Source organism: Mobula birostris, chromosome 5 (genome assembly GCF_030028105.1).
Source record: "Mobula birostris isolate sMobBir1 chromosome 5, sMobBir1.hap1, whole genome shotgun sequence".
Taxonomy (NCBI): Eukaryota; Metazoa; Chordata; class Chondrichthyes; order Myliobatiformes; family Myliobatidae; genus Mobula; species Mobula birostris.
In genome coordinates, this window is record NC_092374.1 from 13,907,793 (window position 1) to 13,935,358 (window position 27,566).

General features: G+C 44.2%; 1 protein-coding gene across 4 annotated transcripts in view; it reads right to left on the reverse strand.

Moving 5' to 3' along the window:
• Window positions 1-27,566, reverse strand: part of aadat (aminoadipate aminotransferase) — an 86,581-nt gene that overhangs the window by 24,969 nt on the left and 34,046 nt on the right. For all 4 annotated transcript variants that reach the window (XM_072257102.1, XM_072257104.1, XM_072257101.1 and 1 more), the window contains exons 7-9: window positions 16,641-16,706; window positions 10,923-11,005; window positions 3,641-3,737 (exon numbers count right to left, since the gene is read on the reverse strand). In XM_072257102.1, coding sequence (XP_072113203.1) covers window positions 3,641-3,737; window positions 10,923-11,005; window positions 16,641-16,706 — 246 coding nt within the window. The remainder of the gene's footprint in view (window positions 1-3,640; window positions 3,738-10,922; window positions 11,006-16,640; window positions 16,707-27,566) is intronic.

Genomic DNA, 27,566 nt, shown 5'->3' on the forward strand with positions numbered 1-27,566 from the left:
CCTCGACTTATGAAAGCTAACACCCCATAAGCTTTCCTAACTACCTTATCCACCTGTGAGGCAACTTTCAGGGATCTGTGAACATGTACCCCCAGATCCCTCTGCTCCTCCACACTACCAAGTATCCTGCCATTTACTTTGTACTCTGCCTTGGCGTTTGTCCTTCCAAAGTGTACCACCTCACACTTCTCCGGGTTGAACTCCATCTGCCACTTCTCAGCCCACTTCTGCACCCTATCAATGTCTCTCTGCAATCTTCGACAATCCTCTACACTATCTACAACACCACCAACGTTTGTGTCGTCTGCAAACTTGCCAACCCACCCTTCTACCCCCACATCCAGGTCGTTAATAAAAATCACGAAAAGTATAGGTCCCAGAACAGATCCTTGGGGGACACCAGTAGTCACAATCCTCCAATGTGAATGTACTCCCTCCACCACCACCCTTTGCCTTCTGCAGGCAAGCCAATTCTGAATCCACCTGGCCAAACTTCCCTGAATCCCATGCCTTCTGACTTTCTGAATAAGCCTACCGTGTGGAACTTTGTCAAATGCCTTACTAAAATCCATAAACATCACATCCACTGCACTACCTTCATCTATATGCCTGGTCACCTCCTGAAAGAACTCTATCAGGCTTATTAGTCACGATCTGCCCTTCACAAAGCCATGCTGACTATCCCTGATCAGACCATGATTCTCTAAATGCCCAGATATCCTATCTCTAAGAATCTTTTCCAACAGCTTTCCCACCACAGACGTAAGGCTCACTGGTCTATAATTACCCGGAATATCCCTACTACCTTTTTTGAACAAGGGGATTAGTAATTAGTAAGGGAGTCAAAGGTTACAGGGAAAAGGCAGGAGAATAGGACACAGAGGGTTAAGCAAATCAGTCATGATGAAATAGTGAAGCAGACTCAATGGGCCAAAAGGTTAATTCTACTCCAACCTCTTATGGGCTTATGATTTCAAGATTTTTGAGGAAGAAAAAGACTAGAAGAATTTAAAATCAAGTCTTAAAGTCAATGTACAATATTTCAGCCACTGTGTCACAAGTACCATGCAATGTGTTACCACATACACCATTAGAATGCACTGAAGTTCCAAGTCCTGAATCAATATTTCCAAGAAAAGTAAGTGGTTGGTGAACTTGGAAGTGGGATGAGTACCAAGGAGATTCACTGCTTAGTCAATAACTCTTAAAATACATTTAGCAGGAGGTCTAAAAGAATTATTCAGAGCCCACAACAACTTCAGATGTAGTGAGATTGCCCACGATTACTAAGATTCATGCAGCATAGAAACTGTGTTGAACATCAATCATCCAGTTACACTAATCATACTCTCATCCTATTAAGTAACATGGTAATCATTGCTCTGAAAGGTTAAGCATAGAACATCTTAATCCATCTGAATGGATTGATCTGCCAAGAATCCAAACTGTCTGGGGAAGTATCTCTAAATGACTCACATTTATATTGTCTCTGCCATCTCCTAGCTATTATATAATATGCCATTTGCCCAGCCCTGAATTGTATGGAGAGGCTGTGGGTGGCAAGATAAAACCTCTCTAACATACCGTGAATACAGAAACTTGGTAAAATTATTACATTTTATTTTGTGTAAGTGTGTGGCTGAGATGGGAGAGGGCGATGTGTTTTCAAAGATTCAAAGTACAAACAATTATATAAGTGTGAAGATTCATCTTCAAAGTAACAGAAATACTCCACCTCCGAATGAACAAGATGTAAATTATTTTTTTAAAGAACTAATTTTAATCTATCTGGAAACCAAAAGCAATAATAAAAATAAGAGGGGAGGTAATTACTGGTTTTACACCCTGCCTGTTTAGTTTTTTTTTAAAAGCCTTACATCTGAACCAGGTGATTCAAAGCCAATATGGGGATGTACTTCCTTATACAAAGGGTAGTGGATATTTGAAATCCCTTCCCCCAAAAACTGAAAGGTGAGAGCAGTGTGAATTGAAAACTTGTGTGTGACGAGTTGATCTATGTGTGTAACTTGATTTATCTCTCACTCTGAACTGTGAAACTGTCCAATTGTGAATTGAAATAACAGGCCAATTCTCTGGATTCTTTCAAGAAAGAGTTAGATAGAGCTCTTAAAAATAGCAGAGTCAAGAGATATGGAGAGAAGGCAGGAACGGGGTACTGATTGTGGATGATCAACCATGATCACAGTGAATGGCGGTGCTGGCTCGAAGGGCTGAATGGCCTACTCCTGCAACTAATTGTCTATTGAGTTTTGGTTAGGCAAGAGTTGGAAGAGGTATGGAATCGAGGTAGAAAAAAGGAGTTAAAATACAGATCAGCTATTGGTTATTTGAATGATGAAACAGCCTAGAAGGGTTTAATGGCTTTCTCTTGATTATTCGCCCAATTCCTGTAATTGTTGTAATCCATTATTAAAGCTATTTGCTACTCTAATGTGGGCACGTGGCCAAGTGGTTAAGGCATTGGACTAGCGACCTGAAGGTTGTGAATTCGAGCCCCAGCCGAGGGAACGTGTTGTGTCCTTGAGCAAGGCACTTAATCACACATTGCTCTGTGACGACACTGGTGCCAAGCTGTATGGGTCCTAATGCCCTTCCCTTGGACAACACTGGTGTCGTGGAGAGGGGAGACTTGCAGCATGGGCAACTGCTGGTCTTCCATACAACCTTGCCCAGGCCTGCGCCCTGGAGAGTGAAGACTTTCCAGGCCCAGATCCATGGTCTCGCAAGACTAACGGATGCCTTTATTTATTCTAATGTATGGCAGTTCTGATCATACTAAGGGAAGATCTGATGAAGGTCAATGACTAAAAACATTAATTGTTTTTCTTTCCATAGATGTTGCCTGACCAGTGCTTTTCCTGCATTTTCTGTTTTACTCCTGTGTCATTCCTCCACTGCGAAAGTTTCAATAACTCTATCTGAGATTATCCGTGCCAGGATAAGTCACCATCTTTACAGGGGCATGGGAGGATTGTGCTCCTCCAGAAGGACCACGACCTTACCATGGTTTGGAGGCTTGTGTGCCTCAATGACCCGGAGAACTATGTTGGCTGGAGTCAGGATTTTATGCTTTGGCTCTCGATAGGGTCACCTATGCCAAAGAGGTCAAAGGGTAGAGGCCAAACTAAGACTGGTCTACTGGTCCTTCAGGTTCAGAGGTTTAACTCGGGGCTAACAGCCCGAACTGGTCAAACAAAACAAAAACAGCAATGAAGAATCCTTCTACATCTGAGTGGCCAAGGTCAGAGATGGAGAACCTCCATTGCTGCCCTAAACGCCAGCGGCGTAATGGGTAGTAAGGTGAGGATGGTGCTGGCAAGAGTTACATCACTCCTCATGGTTCCAGTATGACGTTCTTTTCCCCTACCTCACTAAGATTTGGCTTGCAATAGATTCCTTAATATTGCTACACCAAACAATTACTCCTCTACTGTGCAAACCACACACCTAGGGGAAAACAGTGTCTTTATTAAAGAAATTTCACGTAAAAACATTAGTGATCAATATCACACTTGTTAATCCATGTTATGTGAATATTGATTACAAATGTAGAACAATTTGTTTTGAGGTGAAGGCAACCGGTAAAGTTTCACTCGGATCTGGTGCTGATCTTACCCACCTGTGAGAATGTGCTGGTGTGCATTGTGGAGCATTGGATGTGGAGAACAATTCGATTGACAAGTGGCTTAGGACCAGTAAGGAATCCAATTCGTAGTCTGTCAAAACACAATACATTGACATCGGCTTGTTATATAATTTCATTTATTTATTTAGAGGTACAGCGCGGTACAGCCTCTCCTGGTCCATTGAGCTGCTCTGCCAGCACCCCGCCAATTTAACTCTTGCCTGCCCAACTCCAGGACAATTTCCAATGACCAATTAACCTATTAACCAGTATGTCTCTGGACTGTCATTAGGATTGTCACTAATCCCTTCCATCCATCCAACAATCTCTTTGATCCCCTACCATCAGGCAGGAGGTACCGTAGCACTAGGGCAGGGACTGTTAGGATAGGACGTAAGGACCACTGAGCTCCCTGTCACCACCCGGTCCTCATCACGTAAGAAGCACCAGTAGTGTTATACTGCGAACAACAGGAATTCTGCAAATGCTGGAAATTCAAGCAACACACATCAAAGTTGCTGGTGAACGCAGCAGGCCAGGCAGCATCTGTAGGAAGAGGTACAGTCGACGTTTCAGGCCGAGACCCTTCGTCAGGACTAGAGTTATACAGTAGTTATAATAGTAGTGTTATACTGTTTACTTTTTAACTTGTGGTGTTGATGCACCTTACTATTTGTAGTAATGTTACTCTATGTATTGTGTGCGAGTTACAAATACTGTGCTATCCACCTTGGTCTGGCTGTTTCGTTAGGCAGCATACACACGTATGGCTGAAATGACAATAAACTTGAACTTGATATTTACCAAGGTACAGTGCAAAGCTTCTACCTGTGTGCCATCCGGTTATATCATACTATACACAGGTACATCGAGGTAGTAAAATGAAAGAAGATTTGGGCGGCACGGCAGTGTAGCGGTTCGCGCAACACTTTACAGTACCAGTGACTCGGGTTCAATTCCCGCCTCTGCCTGGGAGGAGTTTGTATGTTCTCCCCGTGACTGCGTAGGTTTCCTCCGGGTGCTCCGGTTTCCTCCCACACACCAGTCGGTAGCTTAATTGGTGATGAGGCTAGGATTCAGTTCGGGGGCGATTGCTGGGTGGTGAGGTTTGAAGGGCCAGAGGGGCCTTTTCCATGCTGTATCTCAATAAGTAGGTAAATGATAGATCCTTGTCTGGACCTCTTGTATCATAAACATGAACTCTTAACCTCACAAACCAGCTTGTTATGGCTTTGCACCTAATTGTCTACCTGTGTTGCACCTTCTCTGTAAGTGTAACACTATATTCTTCAGCCTGCTAGGTATCTATCTATCTATTTAGTGATACAGTGTGGAACAGGTGCTCCCAGCCCAATGAGCTGCTCTGCCCCGCATCCTGCCTATTTAACACTAGTCTAATCATAGTGCATTTTACAATCATCAATTAACCTACTAACCCCACATCTTTGGAATGTGGGAGGAAACCACAGCGCCTGGAGGAAACCTATACAATCACAAAGAAAACGTACAAGGAAAGCAAAGAGATAATGCTGAGGCTTTATAAGACACTAGTTCGGCCACACTTGGGAGTATTATCAACAGTTTTGGGCCCCATATCTCAGAAAGAATGTGTTGTTATTGGAGAGAGTCCGGAGGAGGTTCATGAGGATGATTCTGGGAATGAAGGGGTTAACATACAAGAGGTGTTTGGCAGCTTTGTGTCTGTACTCACTGGAATTTAGAAGAATGAGGAAGGATCTTATTGAAACCTACCGAATGTTGAAAGGATTAGATAGGGTGCATGTGGAGAGGATGTCTCCTGTGGTGGGGGTATCCAGAACTAGAGGGCACAGCCTCAAAATTGAAGGGGCGACCTTTTAGAACAGAGGTAAGGAGGAATTTTTTTTTGCCAGAGAGTAGTAAATCTGTGGAATCCTCTGCTATAGACTGTGGTGGAGGCCAAGTCTGTGAGTAATATTTAAGGTGGAAGGTGACTGTTTCCGATCTGTCAGGGCATTTGCAGTAGGCTGGTGAGAAGGCAGGTGTATGGGGTTGAGTGCGATCTGGAATCAGCCATGATGGAATGGTGGAGCAGACGCGATGGGTTGAATAGCCTTGGTAACACAAGACAGAGGGTAGCTGGGGGTGGGGGGAAGGGTGGGAGTTTTTCTGTCTTGAGGTCTGTGACCAGTGGTGTTCCACAAGCACTGGTGCTGGGACCTCTGCTGTTTGTAATGTATATGTCTGATCTACAGTAGGTAGTTTGATTAGTAAGTTTGCAGATGAGTTATGTGTAGTGAGGAAGATTGTCAAAGGATGTAGCGGGACATAGATCAGTTTGTGATACAGAACTGTGCAAAAGTCTCCAGCACATATACATAGCTAGTGTGTCTAATACTTTTGCACGGTCCTGTAGTAATTTTATTTATTGGGATACAGCGTGGATCAGGCCCTTCGAACCAGCAACCCCCAATTTAACCCCAGTGTAATCACGGGACAATCTACAATGACCAAATAACCGACCAACTAGTATGTCTTTGGACTGTGGGAGGAAACCAGAGCACCTGGAGGAAACCCACATAGTAATGGGGAGAACGTACAAACTCCTTACAGACAGCGATGGGACTGTACCCCTGCCACAAAATAAAAAACAAATTTCATGACATACACGAGTGATGATAAACTTGATTCTGATGTGGGTCTCTATTGTGGATTGAGGGTGGGAAGGGGACAGGGAGAGGGGAATCATGGTTGGGAAAAGGGGAAGGGAGGGGGAGGGAGTGGGAGGCACCAGAGAGACATTCTGTAATGATCAATAAACCAGTTGTTTGCAATCAAATGATCAATAAACCAATTGTATGGAATCAAATAGTGTCTAAGGGCTCGGTGTGTCTGCACCCAACCACCCTTCGCCCTCGGCCTTCCTTCTGTCACCTGTCCCACACCCCTCCTGCAGCGCTCCACTCTCGCCATTCCCAACATCCTTTGCTCCCACCAGATTTACAAACTCGCTCTCCACTCCATGTTGACAAATAGAGTACTGCGCAAAACACTTAGGCACCCTAGCTCTATATACGAGCCTAAGATGGGTGCCAACCGCCGTAGAACAAGACGGAAAAGAAGAAGACAACTTTTGCACAGTACTAAAGGTATGAGAAAAGAAATGGTAAAGTGAGCTTAATGGGAAAGGGACGGTACACGCTGAATCAAGGTGACCAGGCCCAAGAGTGTATTGAACCAGCAGGGCCCCAGTCTGAGAGCGAGGAATGGCCCAAGATCTGGACGATTTACGTGTCGGGCCAGATTGAAAAGGTTGAGGAGTCGGGCCTGGAGACGAGGCATGGGCTCGCTACTCCGTGAGGTTTACTTGTCTCTGCACTGAACCGAGACTGTGGCCGGCAACTAACGGGCTGCAGTGATGACTGGCTTCGTGGCTGTGGACTCACTTCCATGAACTTCAGTTACTGCACGACTTGCTTTCTTTTTTGCACACTGAGTGTTTGACGGCCTTCTTTTCAATGAGTTCTACTGGGTTTCTTTGTTTTGTGGCTGCCTGTAAGAAGACAAATCTCAAGGCTGTACATACCTCGATAATAAATGCTCCTTAACTTTTTGATCTGAACAGGTGTGGTGTGTCATATTGGTTTAAATGGAAGTATAGAACCTGAATCAGATTTATTATCACTGGCATAGGCTATGATATTTTTTGTTTTGCAGCAGCAGAACGGTGTAATACAAGAAAGTTACATTAAGTATATTAAGATATACAAGTATAGCAAAAAGAGAGCAACATTTTGAGATAGTGTTCATGTGTTAGTGGACCATTCAGAGATCTGATGGCAGTGGGGAAGAAGCTGTGCCTAAAGCAGTTGCGTGTGTGTCTTCACACTCCTGCACCTCCTCTCTGATGGTAACAATGTCCTGGGTGGTGAAGGTCCTTAATGATTGTGGATGCCTTTTCGAGGCATCACCTTTTGAAGATTTCCTCAACGATGGGGAGGGTGGTGCCCATGAGGGAGGTGGCTGAGTTTACATCTCTCTGCAGCTTTTGTACTCAATAAATGGCAGCACACTTAGGAGCACTGATGTTCAGAGGAACCTGGGGGTGCAAGTCATAGGTCCCTGAAAGTGGAACACAAATGCTTAGGGTGGTAAATGGCACATTTGCCTTCATTGATCAAGACAACTTTTACTCTCAAAGTTGGCAAGTCATGTTCTAGCTGTATGTAGCCTTGGTTAGGCCACATTTACAGTATTGAACACAGTTCTGATCACATTATAAAAAGGATGTGGAGAGTTTGAGGGGGCCAGGTTTACCAGGATGCCGCCAGGATTGAAGGGGACAAGGTACGAGAAGAGGTTGAATAAAATTGAGTCATTTTCTTTGGAGTGCTGGAGGCTGAGGGGAATTTATAAGATTAGGAGAAGCATAGTTAGGGTAGATAGAATCTTTTTCTCAGGGTTTGTTTGTTGTGTGTCATGTTGTATTACATGGGCGATCATGGTTGTTCCACGACAATGATTGTTCTTAGCAAATTTTTTCTACAGAAGTGGTTTGCCATTGCCTTCTTCTGGGCAGTGACTTTACAAGACAGGTGACCCCAGCCATTATCAATACTCTTCAGAGATTGTCTGTCTGGCGTCAGTGGTTGCATAACCAGGACTTGTGATGTGCACCATCTGCTCAAAAGAGGATGCTGTCCAAGTTGCATGCCATCTTGGACAATGTCTCCCATCCACTACATAATGTACTGGTTGGGCACAGGAGTACATTCAGCCAGAGACTCATTACACCGAGATGCAACACTGAGCGTCATAGGAAGTTATTCCTGCCTGTGGCCATCAAACTTTACAACTCCTCCCTTGGAGGGTCAGACACCCTGAGCCAATAGGTTGGTCCTGGACTTATTTCCTGGCATAATTTAGATATTATTATTTAATTATTTATAGTTTTATATTGCTATATTTATACTCTCTTCTTGGTTGGTGCAACTGTAACGAAGCCCAATTTCCCTCGGGCTCAATAAAGTATGACTATGACTCTGACCATCCACCACCTGCTCCCATGGCTTCATGTGACCCTGACACCGGGGGGGGGGGAGGGGGCTCAGCAGGTGCTACACCTTGCCCAAGGGTGACCTGCAGGCTAGCGGAGGGAAAGAGCACCTTACATCTCCTTTGGTAGAGACATATCTTCACCTGGCCACTCAGGGTAGAAATGTCAAACACTGGAAGGCATAGCAAATAATAGGGGGGAAGAGTAAAGGAGATTTATAAGGCAAGTTTTTGCTTTTAAACACAGAGTGGTAGATGCTTTCAATGCAATGCTGGGAGAGGTAGTAAAAGCAGATACAACAGTGAAGTTTATGGGGGCAATTAGACAGACAAAGGAACAGGCAGAGAGTGAAGGGATGTGGACCAAATGCAGGCAGATGGGATTAGTTACTTTGGCATCAAGGTCAGTATAGACACTGTGGGCCAAAGGGCCTCTTCCTGTGTGGTAGTTTCTCATGTTTTTGGAAACCAAGTTTAGCTCCTTCCCCTTTGTCTCTGCTAAATATACATGGAAGCAGTACAAGTGAAACCTCATCTGGTGTTAAAATGAGATGGAAACTTAAAGAGGAAGCAACCATTGTCCATAATAACAGCTAGCTAAAAGTTAATGTGAAGCATCAAAATCAAACATCTCGCACTTAACCTCCACGTGTACATTAATCCATACGCTCATTGTACCTGCGCTGACCCTGAATCCTTAGTCTGCTGTTCTGTATAGCTGTAATCTTGCATCATTTCTCTTTTGAAGTATTTATCTAATTCCCTACTGAAACTTTTTGCTGAATTTGCTCCTGCTCCCAGCATTTCAGGAAGTGTGCGTTGAATGTAAACAACTTCCTTGGGAAGAAGCACGATCCTCCATCTTTTCTAGTTCCCTGAATGTCGCATCTGCTTCCCCTGTCTCGCTGGTGAAAATAGAAGCTTCTCTTTTACTCTTTTCACTCTCACCAAAATTAACAGATACTATGATTTACACTAGATTTTTGAAGGTTTTTTTTGTGTGGAGAGAGGGGGATGGGGGGTGTGATGTTCTTGTTGTGTTTCGTGCGGGGGGAGTTGGGTTGGGGGGGGTGGTTGATGATGGTTTTGCCGTTCTTATTTTGTGCGAGGATTTTCTGTTTCCCTCTGAACTGACTTCCATGGTTTTCCTTTGTTTCCTGGCTACTTGGAGAAGAAAAATCTCAGAGTTGTATACATACATACCTACTTTAATAATAAAAGAACCCTTGAAGAGATTATGCAGATACTGGAAATCCAGAGTAACACACATCAAAATGCTGGAGGACTCAGGTCAGGCAGCATCCATGGAAAGGAATAAACAATCCAAGACCTTTCACCAGTCCTGACGAAGGGTCTCAACCTGAAACATCGACTGTTTATTCCTCTCCATAGATGCTGCCTGACCTGCTGAGTTCCTCCAGCATTTTGATGTGCACTACTATAACTTACACCATCTCCACTGCCTTAATTGTTTATATTGAAAATCACTGCCCTTTTCCCAAAGCAAACTACCTTCTCCTTCCTTTGGAACATTAGTCGCCATAGCAACAATTGTACAGCATTCTTATCTCACCCATTCTTAGTTAATATTAATAGATGGTTTTCAATTTTCTTTTAACAAGGTCATCATGCACATGTGCGTCACTGTATTTTTGTCAATCAATCATCATCAGGTGCCATGCCCGGTTTGAGCTTTGACTGCCATGGCCCACACACTCCTGTTTCGGGTCAAGTGGATCAATTTATTAGTATTCGTTTCCAATTCTCTGGCTGCAGTGTCCATCATCATTTGTCTTTGTCTTCCTCTTGCTTTCTTCCCGTCAATCTTTCCCATAATTATCGTGCATTCTAACTCCTCTTTCCTAATCACATGTCCAATGAAGTTACGTTGCTTTTTCATGATCTCACACATCATTTCTCTTTTTGTGTTTGCTCTGTTCATGACATCCTCTTTAGATATGCATTTTGTCCACGATATTCTTTGCATCCTCATCAAAAACCACATCTCTGCTGCTACAATTTGTTTCCTCATGTTACTAGATATTGTCCAACATTCTGAGCCAGATAACACAACTGGATAAACGTAACATTTCAGTGCTCTTAGGCGGGTTGTCATGCCTAGTTTAGTTCAGATGAAAACAATCGAAAATCTGAAACGCTTCCAGCCTCAAGCATTTCTGAAAAGGGATGCTCAACCTGCAATAAATACCACGTGAGCGTAGAAGCAAATAAATACCCTTACCCTGAGGATAAGATCTTGGAGAAGGAGTCCGTCCTTAGTACCCGACCATCAACGTCCAGAGAGAGGAATGATGGTGCCCAAGGCTGCAAACGAAACGAGGAACAAAGGAGAGTGATAGTTAGGTTCACAGTTACTAGCACTTGTTGTTTGAGTGTGAGTTTGAGTTCCAGTTCAGAGTCACAGAAAAACTCGGCAAACAAACCAAGGGCTGGATAGACCAGAAACACTCAGCAAGTCAGGCAGCATCTATGGGAAGAGAAACAGAATCAATGTTTCAGTTCAGAGACCCTTAGTGAGAACAGGGAAAGAAAGATAAACGAAGGCAACTTTCGAGGTACTGAGTCCGAGAGTTCTCCAGCACAGAAATGGGCCTTTTGGCTCACAGCACCCAGCCACACCGTTGCTCCTTTCTGCGCCTTGTGGCACAACCTCGCCATTTCTTTAGCATTTTTGTCTGTGTTTTTATGAAGCCGAGTTGCTAGCTTGATGCACAATCAGCACAGACACAAGGAGCCAGCTTAACCCAGCTACACTAATCCCATTTAAATGCTAGAGAACTCAGCATGTCGGGTAGCACCTATAGAAAAGAACCATATATAACCATATAACAATTACAGCACGGAAACAGGCCATCTCGGCCCTTCTAGTCCGTGCCGAACTCTTACTCTCACCTAGTCCCACCGACCTGCACTCAGCCCATAACCCTCCATTCCTTTCCTGTCCATTTATCTATCCAATTTAACTTTAAACGATAACATCGAACCTGCTTCAACAACTTTTGATGGAAGCTTGTTCCACACAGCTACCACTCTCTGAGTAAAGAAGTTCCCCCTCATGTTACCCCTAAACTTTTGCCCTTTAACTCTCAACTCATGTCCTCTTGTTTGAATCTCCCCCAAGAATAAGCAATTGACTTTTCGGGCCAAGACCCTTCTTCAGGAATGCACCCATTTGCTTGCATTAAGACCATATTCCTCGAGGCACGTCATGCCAAGTCGAGTAATTGTCACGTACATAAATATGTATGCAGACGAATCACAGGGATATACAGTAGATTCATAGTTAGTTTACCATAACATTGTGGGGTGAAAAGTCTCTTCCTGTGTTATACTGTCTAATGTTGCACCACATAGAGAGCATATAGTCATAGTCATAGTCATACTTTATTGATCCCGGGGGAAATTGGTTTTCATTACAATTGCACCATAAATAATAAATAGTAAGAGAAATAGTAATAGTAATACTACTATTAGTAAATAGTAATAGTCATGGAAATAATAAATAGTAATAGAATAGTAATAGAAAAATAGCAATAAATAGTTAAATAGTAATATGTAACTTATGCCAGTAAATTATGAAATAAGTCCAGGACCAGCCTATTGGCTCAGGGTGTCTGACCCTCCAAGGGAGGAGTTGTAAAGTTTGATGGTCACAGGCAGGAATGACTTCCTATGACGCTCTGTGTTGCATCTCGGTGGAATGAGTCTCTGGCTGAATGTACTCCTGTGCCCAACCAGTACATTATGTAGTGGATGGGAGACATTGTCCAAGATGGCATGCGACTTAGACAGCATCCTCTTTTCAGACACCACTGTCATAGAGTCCAGTTCCATCCCCACAACATCACTGGCTTTACGAATGAGTTTGTTGATTCTGTTGGCATCTGCTACCCTCAGCCTGCTGCCCCAGCACACAACAGCAAACATGATCGCACTGACCACCACAGACTCGTAGAACATCCTCAGCAGAGAGTGAAGAAAAACAACTGCAAAACAAGACATTAAGAATAAAAAATCCCACAACCAGAGACAAATTAATGGTAGATCAAGAGGTGGCCCGTAGTGTTCTGTTGCTGAGGTAGGGTTAGGGTTGTGCAGGTTGGTTCAAGAGCTCTGTGGCTGTAGGTAATCAGTTGTTTCTGATCCCATTCTGTTTTAAGCTACAAAGGATGAAGGTCAAAGAGTGGAAAGGAAAGAGAAATCACTGAGGGGGAACACAGCAAAAGAGACAAATCTAACTCCCATCAGAGGTCTGACAAGAACCACTTCAAAGTTAGTCTTCCTGGAACAGAGCCTTGAGCGATGGGCTTTGTTATCAGGAGTGATGCCTTTCTGATGAGGAGATCCAAAGCTCTGTCCACCTTGTCTATATATCTTGCCGACTCAGTTAAGCAACCAGCCTAATTCAAGGCCATGCCTACACCGGCCAATCCCTCTTCTCTCTTCTCCAATCAGACAGAAGATACAAAATCCGGAAATCGTGCACAATCAGGCTTAAGGATGACTTGTATCTCCTTGTTATCAAAACTCAAAGTAAATTTATTATCAAAGTACATATACAATCCTTCGATTAGTTTTCCTGCAGGCATTCTCAATAAATCCACAATAGAATAATAACCATAATAGAATCAATGAAAGACCGCACCAACTTGGGCGTTCAAATAGTGTGAAAAAGACAACAAACTGCAAATACAAGAAAGAAAGAAAGAAATAATAATAATAAACAAACAATAAATATCGAGAATATGAGATGAAGAGTCCTTAAAAGTGAGTCCATAGGTTGTGGGAACATTTCAAGTGAAGTTGAGTGAAGTTGTCAAACTCTTGAAAGAATTTCCTGTATGATAAAATGGACTCTTGGCTTCTTACAACAGTGGCAATCATCTACTTGACTGTACAAAGGTGCAGCTTGTAGAGCAACTCAGTGCTGTCTGCGTGAAGCTTGCCCATTTGCCCTGTATTTTCCCACTGTGTTCTGCTCCATCACACCTCTCAAAACTATCTGTGGTTTGGAGGTTAATAGGTCACTGTAAATTGTAGGTGCCTGGTAGATTCTGGGGCGAGGTAGAACATAGAGCAGAACAGGAACAGGACCTTTGTCCCACAATGTTGTGCCCAACTATTTAACTAGTAGATAAAAGTCTAACTAAATTAAATCGTCCTGTCTACTCATCCGTCCATCCTCCACAAATCCACTTGTCTTTATTCCAGCCTCTTACATGCCTCTATTGTATTTGCCTCCTGGCTGCATAAAAGAACTTGTTTCACACAACTTCTTTGAAGGTTGCCCTATTTCTCCTGAAAGGCATGTCTTCTTGTATTTGTTGTATTTGGGTGACAGGGTGGAGATACGTTTCTACTGAAGAAGGTTAAGGTACTCCACCCTCCACAAGCCTGCGGATTACCTTTGAGCAAGGGGCAGCGCTTGCTTAGCGCTCCCCCCCCCCCCCGATCAGGGTCACGTGCGGCCATGGAGCAGGTGGTAGGTGATTGTATGACCAGCTGGTACATATTTAGGGGTAACATGAGGGGGAACTTCTTTACTCAGAGAGTGGTAGCTGTGTGGAACGAGCTTCCAGCGGAAGTGGTTGAGGCAGGTTCGATGTCGTTTAAAGTTAAATTGGATAGATACATGGACAGGAAAGGAATGGAGGGTTATGGGTCGAGTGCAGGTCGGTGGGACTAGGTGAGAGTAAGAGTTCGGCACGGACTAGAAGGGCCGAGATGGCCTGTTTTTGTGCTGTAATTGTTACATGGTTATATCACAAGTCCTGGATATGCAGCCACTGATGCCAAGCAGACAACCTCTGAAGAGCATTAATAATGGCTGGGGTCACCCATCTTGTAAAGACACTGCCTAGAAGAAGGCAATGGCAAACCACTTCTGTAGAAAATTTGCCAACAACTATCATAGTCATGGGACCATGATCACCTACATCAAACGACATGGCAGATAATGATGATGGTGCTAGTACTGGACGTTTACATCAATAAGGTCACAATGAGATAGACTGTATGTAGATCTTGAGGTAAGGATAAATGAAAAATAATCTTTTGCAGAGGAGAGGGAACATAGCACTCTGAATGATGCTGTATTTTCAATGACTCAATTCAATAGTCCAGTCAGTCCACCCTTAAAGATCCCCAGCACAACACAATGAAGTCCTCCAGGTTTGGATCAGCATTTAACCCTTTACTGCTGTTTATTGTGAGCTTGCCCTCTACACCTCTCATACATAGGATAGGCCATGCAAACGGTTCAGATGGAGGGTCTCCCACCCAGAACGTTACCCTCTGTCTCTTCTTCTACGGATGCTGCTCAACCTGCAGGGAGTTTCCAGCATTTCCTGCACTTATATAAAAAAGTAATTGGCTGGAAATGCTCAAGAGATTCACTACTTACTCACTTACTTATTTCCTCCAAGAGGACCACAACCTTGTTGTTGAGTTTGGAGGCTTCCGAGCCTCAGTGACCTGGAGAGCTACGTTGGCTGGAGCCAGGGCTTCTTGCTTTGGCTCTCGGTAGGGTCACCCATGCCAAACAGGTCAAAGGGTAGTGGTCCACTGGTCCTCCAGGTTCGGGGATTCAGCTCAGGGTGAACCACCCTAACTGGTCAAACAAAACTGTTATGGAAACAGCAATGAAGAATCCTTCTACACCCGAGTGCGACAGTATTCCTGAGTCTCCACCCAGGATTTGCATGACTGGCAGTAGTGAAAACCAAGAGGAAGCTACTGACATGATGAAGGAAGCCCTGAACACCGCCAGAGATGGAGGACCTTCATTGCTGCCCTAAATGCCAGTGACGTAACAGGCAGTAGGTAAGCAAGCTATTTATTTAGAGATAGAGTGGGGTGGAGCTTAGGAGGGATGATGGTGCCTAACAGAGCCTAACGAAACAGTTCTAGTTCTACCTTTAATATCTTTACTTTTTCCTTTCAGGGTCCTTTTGAAGACCCTGACCTGGAGTTACACGCAGGCTTCGGTTCTTTGCGGGAATGGGAACCGTTCTCGGGGTTCCACGACTGGCCGCTATTCCACATGCCAAGGGTTTGGCCTGAGAATCTCGATTGTGTTCGGAAGCCTAAGATCTCGGGGCTCTGGAGATGGGCGGATCAAGGGTCAGTGTCACAGAAGGAGACTCGTGTGTCATCCGGGAGGCTGGAAAATCTTTCGTTATGGGCCTGAGATCTTTGAACACAGAGCATGAAAAAAGCAATGAAATGGACTTTTAAGATCGTAAATCGGCAGGTTGTTGTTATGTCTCCAGCTCGCTGTGAAAATGGGGGACACCTCCCTCTCCCTTTCCAAGGAGAGAGAGAACCTGTGGGTTGTCGAATTTTGGATGAAATGTGAAGCTTTTGGGGTAACTTTGGTCCGTGTCTTTGCTATTGCTTAACACACGCTTGGGCTCGGTGATGATACTGACGGCATTTTTTATTGCTGGTGGTGGGGAAAGGGGGAATCATTGCTCGCTGCCGCTTACAAGCGGGGGGGGGAGGGAATTTGGGGTTCTCACGTTTAACTGTCGTTCATTCTTTGGGGCACTTCTCTGTTTTCGTGGATGTTTACGAAGAAAAAGCATTTCAGGATGTATACTGTATACATTTCTCTGACATTAAATTTGACCTTCGGACCTTTGAACCTTTGAACAGCCCCTTCTGGCTCAACAACCTGCAACCTACCTATTTAATCCTAGCCTAATCACAGGATAACGTACAATGACCAATTAACTTATTAACTGGTACGTCTCAGGACTCAGAGGAAATGGGAGCACCCGGAGGAAACCCACGTCCTCACGGGGAGAACGTACAACCTCTTTACAGAATTGAACTCTGAACTCTGACACCCCGAGAAGCTGTAATAGACTCACACTAACCAGCGTGCCCAAGCGGTCTAAATAGTTGCTAAATAAATGCAAACTCTTTGATAATTTACCTTTTCAAACTGCAGGAAAAAGTAAGGATCATCTTCAATTATCAGTAAGTCATATTTTCTGGCAATCTGCAAAAAAAGAATTGCGCAGGTTAGAATTTGTGCAGTGAAAGGACCTCCCTCTGACTGGTTGTAAAACCGTCTGGTACGGCGGTTCCAGTGCACAGGATCAGAAAAAACCGCAGAAGGCCGGAAACTCAGCCAGCTCTAAATTGGGCATGAGCCCCCACACTGTTGAAGACACCTTCAATAGGCAATGCCTCACGAAGGTGGCATTGATCATTAAGGACTCTCACCTTCCAGAAAATTGAGAGATGAACGGTCTCTGTCTCTCTCTCTCCCTCGTGCTTGCTGCTGCTGAGGTGTGGTGCTGGAGTCCTAGCTGTTAGGCAAGGTTTAATTAACAGTTTGTGGATTGGACTCTGTAGTTCACGTTATGATGTGTTTCAGGTTTCCGGCTGCTTCTTTTTTTGTTGCTATTTTGTACGATTTTGATCGTGGCACACTAGATTGAACCTAACTGAGCTGAACTGAATATGCCAGGACTCTTTATGATGACTTTGTGGGTTGGTGTTTTTATATTCTTTGTTTCTTGCTTTTTTTTTACCGTATGCATGACTTGTTATTTTTGCACGTTGGGTGTTTTATGTTTTCCTTTGAATGGATTCTACAGCTTCCTTCGTTTCGTGGCTGTCTGTGGGAAAGCAAATCTCTGGGTTGTAGACTGCATACATACTGTTAACGTTTGAGGGTATTTCATGTAATGGTCTTTCTGTAGGAGCGGTGTTTGGGTTATTGTTGAGATAAGGGATGCTTAGGAATGTGGGCTATCCAATCAGGAGAGTGGAATGGGGAGGAGGTTCCAGAGAAGGCTGGGGGAGTGGTTTTGTGACTGACAACGGTGGTGGGTCTTGTCTTTGTTTGGTGGGAGATGAAGAAAGGTGCTGGAGAGAACCACTCATAGGATTTGATCAGGTGGAGAAACACGATTTGATGGAATCCAGGTGTGGAGGTCTGCCAAGGATTGGGGGATATGGCTTTTGAATGATTTGAGCTCCAAACTATGCACATTTGACTGTTTAATTATAATGAACCTTTTTGGTTCTTTTTCCCCCTTTGTTTTCTTTACTAACTCTTTGCTTAAATTAACGTTCACAAATATACTTCTTTATAATTGTTTGCGGTGTGCGATCGATTATTTCATGCTGACTGGCTAATGCAGGGCAGTAGATCACACAGCAGTCACACCAGCCGGGCTCTGGGTAGGTGAGACATCCCAACCTCATGGACTTGGCGGGACCAAGGTCATATACTTCCTGGACGTGCGAAGCCTGAGAAAGGTGGGTTTCTCGCTGCGGAATCCAGTGCCTGTTAGCGAGGGGCTAACAAGCCGTATTTCCAGAGATGCCCAGCCAAAGGGGGTTTCAATTCTCTGACAATAAATGCATTTTGAATCTTTGAATCTCATGGCTACCGTCAGGGCGAAGGCAAAGGAGCCTGAGGAAAGACACTCAACATTTTAGGAAAATATTTTTCCCTCCGCCATCAAGTTCCTGACAGATCATGAATTCTATCTCACTCTTTGCACTTCTTTCTGATATTTCTTATCGTAATTTTTAGTTTTTTTTTTAACTTATTGCTATGTACCACTGCTGTAAAACAACAAATGTCACATGTGTTAGTCATAATAAACCTGGTCTTGTATCTGTTTTGCATTTCAAATAGTTCCTCTATTTTTAGAGCAGTTTCACCTTCTAACCATGAATTACCTGACTGCACATGAATGGCTTTGCAGAATGGAGCATCAGGCAGGGAGTACAATGTGCACACACTACGTTAATTGCACATTTAATGGTGTTGACTGATACACCAGGCCTTTAGTCCTTGCTTTTGAATTACATGCCAGTCAGATAATACAGAAGTGGAAAGTCAGGGAAAGAAGCTGGAGAGAGGTTTAGTCAGATGAGCTCTTTGAGCAGAAGACAATTGTTGGCAGGTTTATCGCTGCTGCATGTACTGAGATACGGTGAAAAGATTTTGCTTGTGTGCCATCCAGCCAAGTTGCTTCATCGATCAACTCACACAAAATGCTGAAGGAACTCAGCAGGTCAGGCACGTCTTAGCCTGAAATGTTCAAAGTTCAAAGCACATATATTAGCAAAGTTTAATTACTAGAAACAACCCGGAAATTCATCTCCTTACAGGTAGCCACAAGACAAAGAAACCCAATAGGATCCATTAAAATAACATTGTCAAATACCCAATGTGCAGAAAAAAAATTAGTGCAAACAACAAAAGCAAGCAAACAACTGAATTCAACACAAAAGTGAGTCCACAGCCATGAAGCCGGTCTTCACTGCAGCCGATCCAGGAGCCTGCAAATTGCAGGCCACAGCCTTTGTACAGCGCAGAGAAGAGTAAATTTCATGAAGCAGCAAGCTGAACTATCCTGTTCCTCACCTCTGGCCCTGACACCCCGACCTTTTCAACTTGGCCCAGTGCTCAAATCATCCAAACCTTGGGTCGTCGTTCGTTCTTGGACCCGGGCCCTGCTACTTCACTACACTCTGAGGCCCAGGCCCTGCCACCTTGATCCGGCCTGTACCTGACCTTTCCAATTCGGCCTGGCTCTTAAATCAATCAAACCTCGGGCCACTCCTTGCTCTCAGACCTGGGCCCTGCCACTTCGATACGTTCCTGGGCCAAGGCCCTGCTGCTTTGATTTGGCCCAGACCCAACCTTTCCAATCAAGGCAGCAGCTATGGAGAAGAATAAACAATGAATGTTTTGGGCTGAAACATCCTGATGAAGGGTTTCAGACCGAAATGTTGACAATGAATCCATCACCATAGATGCTGCTTGACTTACTGAGTTCCTCTAGCACTTAACGTGTATTACTCTGGATTTCCAGCATGTGCAAAATGTCACGTTTATTATTTCACAGATAAGTACGAAGGGATAAACAAAAACAGAATGTAGAATATAGTTTTACAATAATAGATAAACCGCACTGCAGGTTGTTCACTAAGGAGCATGGGCCATGTTGAGATAGATTCGAAGGGGTTTTTAAATCATACAAGAGGTCGATTCATGAGTTGGCTGACACTGGGAAAGAAGCTGTCTTTAGGCCTGGTGACATGTGCTTTCAGGCTTTTGTATCTTCTGCCAAAGTGAAGCCACCTTCGGTCAAAGTTGACCATGGATGTTGCGTCATAGCTGTCTAGATACGCAAGCCAGGGCAGGATGATGTGGAGAGCAAACTGTTGCCCATGTAGCAAACTCCCCTTCTCCATACAGCTGATGAACCCAAAGGAACGGCAGAGACCAATACCGTTTGGTACCAAAAGCATCACAGGAGTCGCCAGTCAGCATTGAACTCAATGTAGGACTGCCTTAGGGACCTCCAGTTCCAGATTTTTTCCCTCGGGGTTTACTTCCAAAGCTTTCCCCCACGAGTGGGTATAGCCGAAAGGCAGTGGAGGTCTGAGATCAGAGTTTTCTTTCTCCTAGATGAGCTGCCAACCATGGCTGACGAGCCCCATCTGCTGAAAATGACTGGGTTTAAGGCGCCAGTAACCCGCCTTTGTTCCTTCTCTTGTCAGTAGAAATGGTTCCACCGGGCTTAGTATCCAAGCCACACACGAAGGCCAGGAGATGGACTTGGTTGTCAGAAGCTATTTGAGGCACATGGCACTGGAAGCATTTAATAGGAAGTGGGAGCTTGTCCCCATTACCACCCCCAGCTATAACAACCATAAGGGATTGGTAGAAAAGAGAAAGTCCAGGGTGGAAGAAGTCCTTCATTATATTAGCTGCTTTACTGAGGCAGCAATATGCCATCCGTGATTTTAAGGGGAACAGTTAGCAGTTCCACGTGTAAGTGCCAGCACTGTCAAGCAAACACTTTTTTTTCTTCTTCACCCCTTCCTTCTTCCACCAGTCACCTCCCAGCTTTGCCTATGAGCTGCCTCCTCACCTGGTCCCACCTCTCACCTTCCCTTACCCCCACCTGAAATGCCGACGGATTCCTTCTTTTCCATAGGTGCTGTCTGGCCTGCTGAGTTCCTCCAGCATTTCTTGTGTGTTACTTTGGATGTCAGGCATCCGCAGAATTTCTCCTGCTTATCCAGGTCAATCTCCTCTGCACTTTTCCTCCTTCTTTGCACATTGGTTGTCAGTTTTTGTGTATATTTTTTCATAAATTCTATCATAGTTCTTTATTTTCCATAAATATCTGCAGGAAAATGACTCTCAAGGTAGCATATGGTGACATATATGTACATTGATAATAAATTTTACTTAGAAGTTGTACGACTTTGATTAGAGCACCTTTCTGTTGAAGACGATGAAGAGTTGCAGCTTGGGGGGGGTGAGAAAGAACAGAAGACAAGTGAAGCAGAGTGTATGGGCTGGTATAATGGAACAGAGAGAGTTCAAGTCAGGCAGTGTAGGTGTGTTTTGAAAATGATGTACTTTTAAACAGAAAGACAATCTGCTCTGAATCACACATCTCTGTGTGAACAGCACCATCATGTGACGAACCAGACTGTTTGCAACACAGCTGACAATTTTAACCTCAAGATGGAATAGAATAGAACAGAACTTCATCGTCTTTGCTCAAGCCAGCAAGATTGTGCTGCCATTCCAGTCTGTCCAAAACAGACATTTACAAGTCATGTGGAATGGCTCTATTAAAAAAAAACAAAAAATTTAAAAAAGCTTCACGTTATACTTATAACAACACAGCAAGAGGCAATTTCAAACTTCAAAGTTCAACATCAATTTATTATTTAAGTATGTACATCTTACTGTCCTGAAATTAATTTCTCCTGACTAACTTCACCACTACTTTATTATTTCCTGTCAGTCACCTTATGTAACCGTATGAATGTACAATCAATGTATATATCTCATGCATTTGTATTTATTGTGTGTTAAATATTATCAGTATTGTGTTTTTTACCTTTGGTGTCTTTTTTGTGCTGCATCACATCAGATCTGGAGTAGCACTTGTTTCATCCTCCTTTACACTTGTGTACAAGAAATTACATTAAATAATCTTGAATTTTCTTGCAGGCGTTTATAGAAAAACTATCCACAAATCAACAATGACTGACAGACAACCAATGTGCAAAAGAAGTCAAATAGTGCAAATATAAATAATACTGAGAAGATAAGTTGGCCAGTCAAGTCCATGCCAGCTACAGAGTAACAATCTCGTCAGCCCGTTTCCCCTTCCTAATTTCCTTGTACTCTTGCAATTTATTCTCTGTTACTCATCCACACTGATCCTTTTAGCCATTCGTTCGTTTGTTATGTGTTGGGTCGTTATGGTGTGGGTGATCATGGTTGTTCTTGACAATTTTTTTCTACACAAGTAGTTTGCCATCTTCTGGGCAGTGTCTTTACAAGACAGGCGACCCCAGCCATTATCAATTCTCTTCAGAGATTGCCTGCCTGACATCAGTGGTTGCATAACCAGGACTTGTGATGTGCACTGGCTGCTCATACAACCATCCACCACCTGCTCCCGTGGCTTCACGTGACCCTGATCAGTGTGGGGGGGGGGGGTTGAAACTAAGCAGGTGCTGCTTTGCCCAAGGGTGACCTGCAGGCCTAGTGGAGGGAAGGAGCACCTTACACTTCCCTTGCTAAAGATGCATCTCCAACTCACCATCCTGCCACCTACTATTAGCCTACACTTAAGGGCAATTCATAGCAGGCAAATTACTTACCAGCATGTATCTTTGAGATGTGGGAGGAAAATGGTGAACTTGATGGGGGGGTAGCCCACATGGTCCTCACGGCCAGGACCAGAGACCATGAATGAACCTGGGTTCCTAGCAGGAGCAGGTAGTAGCACTGACATTTCTTATCAGACATCACATTTTTCCACATCCTGACTAGTAACTCGTGATTAGGAATTGATTGTCAGGCGTACTGAGATAGAGTGAAAGACTTGCTTTTGTATGCCAACCATAGGGATCATTCCAAATTTTCAAGTTGACAGTAGCGTAGTGGGCTAGCACTGATACAGTACCAGGGATCTGGGCTCGCTGTCTGTAAGGAGTTTGTACGTTCTCCCGTGATTGCATGGGTTTCCTCCGGGTGATCCGGTTTCTTCCCACAGTCCAAAGTGGTGGAGGTCAGCAGGTTAATTGGTCACATGAGTGTAACTAGGCAGCAGGAGCTTTTTGGGCCTCTAGGACCTGTTACTGTGCGGCAGCTGGAAACAAACAAACTCAGATACGATGAAAAGCTTTTGTCTGCATGCCATCCAGATGAACCACGCATAAATACACTGATGAAATAAAGCTAAATTAAGTGTTAGGGTTACAGAGGCAGTGCAGGTGAACAATGAAGTGCATAGGCCGTGACGAGGTAAGTCAAAGAGCGAGAGTTCATATTTATCATACAAGAGGTCCATTTAAGTGCCTTAAAACAGCAGGGTAGAATCTGTCCCTGAGCCCTTGAGCCTGCGCTCTCCCACTTTCGTATCTTCTCCCGATGGGAGAAGGGAGAGAGAGGGAATTACCAGGGATGAGGGAGGGATCCGTGATCATGCTGGCTGCTTTCCCAAGGCAGTGAGAAGTGCAGACAGACTCGATGGAGGTAATTTCTATCAGCCAGGCTAAAGGAACAGGTAAAGACACGCCACAGGCAATATGACATGGTAAAATTTGACGCTGTCCATTTTGATATTAAAAGAAAGAGGGCAATATCTTTTAAGTAGTCGGAGATCGAAAGAGGTTGTTGTTCAATGGCACCTTGGCATTCTTGTATATAAACCACTGAAAGTTGATATAAAGACCAGATGATGTAGTACCAGAATTAAGCCATTTGTCCCATTGAAGCCTGCTCTGCCATTTAATCATAGGTGATTTATTATCTCTCTCAATCCCATTCCCCTGCCTCTCCCTGCAACCTTTGACACCCTTAGTAATCAAGCACCTGAAAAAGGATCTCGTGCTTTCCTGGTGTATATGACGAATGAACTCTTCTTGGGTTTCCAGCCAGGTACAATTATCGATTGTAACCGACGTTTTGGTGACAGGCTCTGCCATCTTCATCAGGAACGATGCCCAGGTCCGGTGATATTTATACCCCTGACGTCCATCCTTCCTGATTGGTTAGTCCTCATCCAATCAGGTTTCTGCTATCCCACCTCGTTTATAATTGAATTACAGGATTGACTTTGATGGCAGAAAACTACTGTGCTTCATCAATGGGTTTTGTGACCAGGTGGTGAAGGAAGTCATTGAAATAAAACTAGAGGGAAAGAATTTTAACAAAGATGAAGGTCTCACTCTCAGTAAGAACTGAAGTTCGATTATAAACAAGGTTTGGGACAGCAGAAACCCGATTAGATGAGGACTAACCAGTCAGGAGGGACAGACATCAGGGGTATAAATCCCATTGGACTAGACATGCCGAGGCATCATCCCTGATGGAGATGGCAGAGTTTGTCATCAAAACATCCGTTAAAAATCAATACCTGCACCCGGCTGGAAGCCTGAAAAGACTTTATTAATCAAGAACCTATCAACCTGGTGTTTAAATATACGCAATGACTTGGCCTCCACAGCTGACTGTGGCAATGAATTCCACAGATTCACCACTCCCTGGTTCGAGAAGGTATCACAAGCAACCATTAAGGAAAAAGGCTTGGCCTTATTGCAAGAGGATTGGAGTACAAGTATAAGCTCATCTTTCTGCGGTTATATGGGACCCCAATGAAACCACACGTGGAACACTGCATATATTCTCAGTGGCCACTTTAGTAGATACACCTCTACACCTGCTCATTAATGTAAATATCTAATCAGCCAATCATGTGGCAGCAACTCAATGCCTATAAGCAAGCAGACATGCTACAGAGCAGGGGTTGTAACCTTTTTTATGCCATGGACCCCTACCATTAACCGAGAGGTTCATAAACCCCAGACTGGAAACCCTTGCTTTAGAATCAGAGCCAGAATCAGGTTTAATATCTTCGGCATCTGTCATAAAGTTTGTTAAATTAGTGGCAGCAGTAAAATGCAATACATGATAATATAGGAAAATAAATAAGTAAATAAATTACTGTAAGTACATACATATATATTAAATAGTTAAATTTAAAAAGTTGGCACGTGGCCAAGTGGTTAAGGCGTTCGTCTAGTGACCTGAAGGTCGCTAGTTCGAGCATTGGCTGAGGCAGCATGTTGTGTCCTTGAGCAAGGTATTTAACCACACATTGCTCTGCGACGACACCGGTGCCAAGCTGTATGGGTCCTGGTGCCCTTCCCTTGGACAACATTGATGGCATAGAGAGGGGAGACTTGCAGCATGGGCAACTGCCGGTCTTCCATACAACCTTGCCCAGGCCTGTGCCCTGGAAACCTTCCAAGGTGCAAATCCATGATCTCACGAGACTAACGGATGCCTATAAATTAAAAATAGTGCAAAAACAGAAATAATAAAAGTGAGGTGGTGTTCACGGGTTTAATGTCCATTTAGGAATCTCTTCCTAGGGAAGAAACTGTTCCTGAATCTAGAGGTTCAGTTGTTGTTCAGACCAAACATGAGAATGGGGAAGACATTTAATCTAAGTGACTTTGACTGTGGAATGATCATTGGTGCCAGATGAGGTGGTTCGAGTATCTCAGAAACTGTTTGAGTATCTCACACATAACAGTCTCTAGATTTTACAGAGAATGGTGTAAAAAGCAGAAAAAGAAATCCAGTGAGTGGCAGTTCTATCTGCGAAAAAGTCTAGCTCATGAGAGAGGTCAGAGGAGAATGGCCAGGCTGGTTCAAGCTGACAGGAAGACAGCAATAACTCTAATAACCACGTATTACAACAGTGGTGTGCAGAAGAGCATCTCTGAATGTACAACACATGAAACCTTGAAGGGCTACAGCAGCAGAAGATCACGAATATAATACACTCAGCAGCCATTCTATTCGGTGCAGGAGGTACCTAATAAAATGGCCACCGAATGTAAGTTGGTCCCCCAACCCAAGGTAGGATAGACTGGTGAGGGAGGGTTTACGATGAAAGTTCACCAGCCAGATTCTTGGGATTATGGAGCCTATACTGAGTTTAGAAGAATGAAAAGCAATCTTGTTGAAACATGCAAAGGTCTTATGGAACTGAACAGATCATATGCAAGGACGAGGTTTCTCTGAGCTGGGAGGTCTATAGCCTGGGTCACAATCTCTAAAATCAAGGGGCAACAACTCATGACTGAGTTGAGAAGAAACTTTCGTCCAGAAGACAGTGAATCTTTAGAATCCTTTACCAAAGCAGCTTTTGGAAGCCTGGTCCCAGAATATATTCAAGGCCGAGATCAGTAGTGTGACAAGAATACACAATAGATTAAGATGTTAGCTGTCCTGTGTGATCAGCAGTTGGTCTGCCACCTGTCTTCAGGAGAGAGAGAGATAAGGAAAACAATGGAGCAGCATTTGGAGATGTGTAATGAAGGGACGGGAGAGAGAGTAACAGAAGGAGGGAGCTGTCAAGAGCGGCTCCACCTTTGAACCCTGAACTGTTTGAAGTGATGGACAGGCGATACCCCAGCAGGGGGATAAAAAGGGACAGGTTCGCTAAGGCAGGACACACACGACACCCAGGGTAATGAGACCCTGGAAGCGGTGCGCCTTTCACGAGTCGGTGGGAAGCTTTTGGACGGCTGATCGCGGGATCAAGCCATAGACACACAGGGTGGAAAGGCACGATCGGTGGGAACCTGGTGTGTGTCCACCCTTGCCTGGGTGCCAGGTTCAGCGCAGGGAAACGATCGTATCTGGAAACGGAGGGGTCATGATCGGTGGGAACCTGGTGTGTGTCCACCCTTGCCTGGGTGCCAGGTTCAGCGCAGGGAAACAATCGTATCTGGAAACGGAGGGGTCACAGTCGGTGACCTCAGATGACATCACAAAGGACTCGCCCGACAGCTGACTGCGAAGGTCTGTGTGTGGAAGCTGTGTTGAATATTCATTCGTTTTTGCTCTCTCTCTCCTTCCCCCATACTGTCCATCTCCCATGGCAGCGATTACTGCGAACTGAACTGAACTTTGCGTCACTTTGAAACTGGTCATTTGCCCCTAGACAACGATAGAGCTTGATTGATCCTGTTATCTGAATTCTGTGTACATGTATGTTTATCATTGCTGAACTGTTGCATTCATTATCCTTTTGATTAAGAGTACTGTGTTGCTTGTTTCCTTAATAAAACTTTCTTAGTTCTAGTAATCCAGACTCCAACTGAGTGATCCATTTCTGCTAGTTTGGCAACCCAGTTACGGGGTACGTAACAGTAGATGGTTAAAAATTAAGGGAATAAAGGGGCTGGTGCAGGAATATCAAGTATGAAGATCAGCCTTGATCTCTATATTGTATAGTGGAGCAGGTATGAGGGGTTGAATGGCCCAGATTCCATTGTTCCTGTGAGGCACCACTTCCTAGCCTTGCCTCCTGCAGGAGGTTGCAAAGACCTTCTTGGTAGTTCACTACCCGCAACCTACTCACCCTTAAAGCCTGACCATGCCTCATTATCCAACACAGGCATCAGGACAACTTACATCTCACATATGTGGATCTAACGTAAATATGAACATGGGAAAAGAGCAGGGGATGGGGCTGGGGAAATGAGAGTCTCAATAACCAGGTAACTCATGTACCACTTGGCCCAATATTCGTGTTGTACCTGAAGTGAAATTGTCCAATCAAGCTGGGAAAGCAAAAAGGGGTTGGAGAAAAACTTAACTTTGGACAAGACCAATGTGGTCTTCAAAATCCAATGCAGGGACTCAGCAAATATTACATTGGCCAAACTGGGAGAAAACTATCTGCAAGGATGCAGGAAGATCAACTGGCAGTGAAGCAGCAGGACCAACTTTCCCTAGTCTCTGCCCGTGATGATCGAGAGGTCACAAATTCCA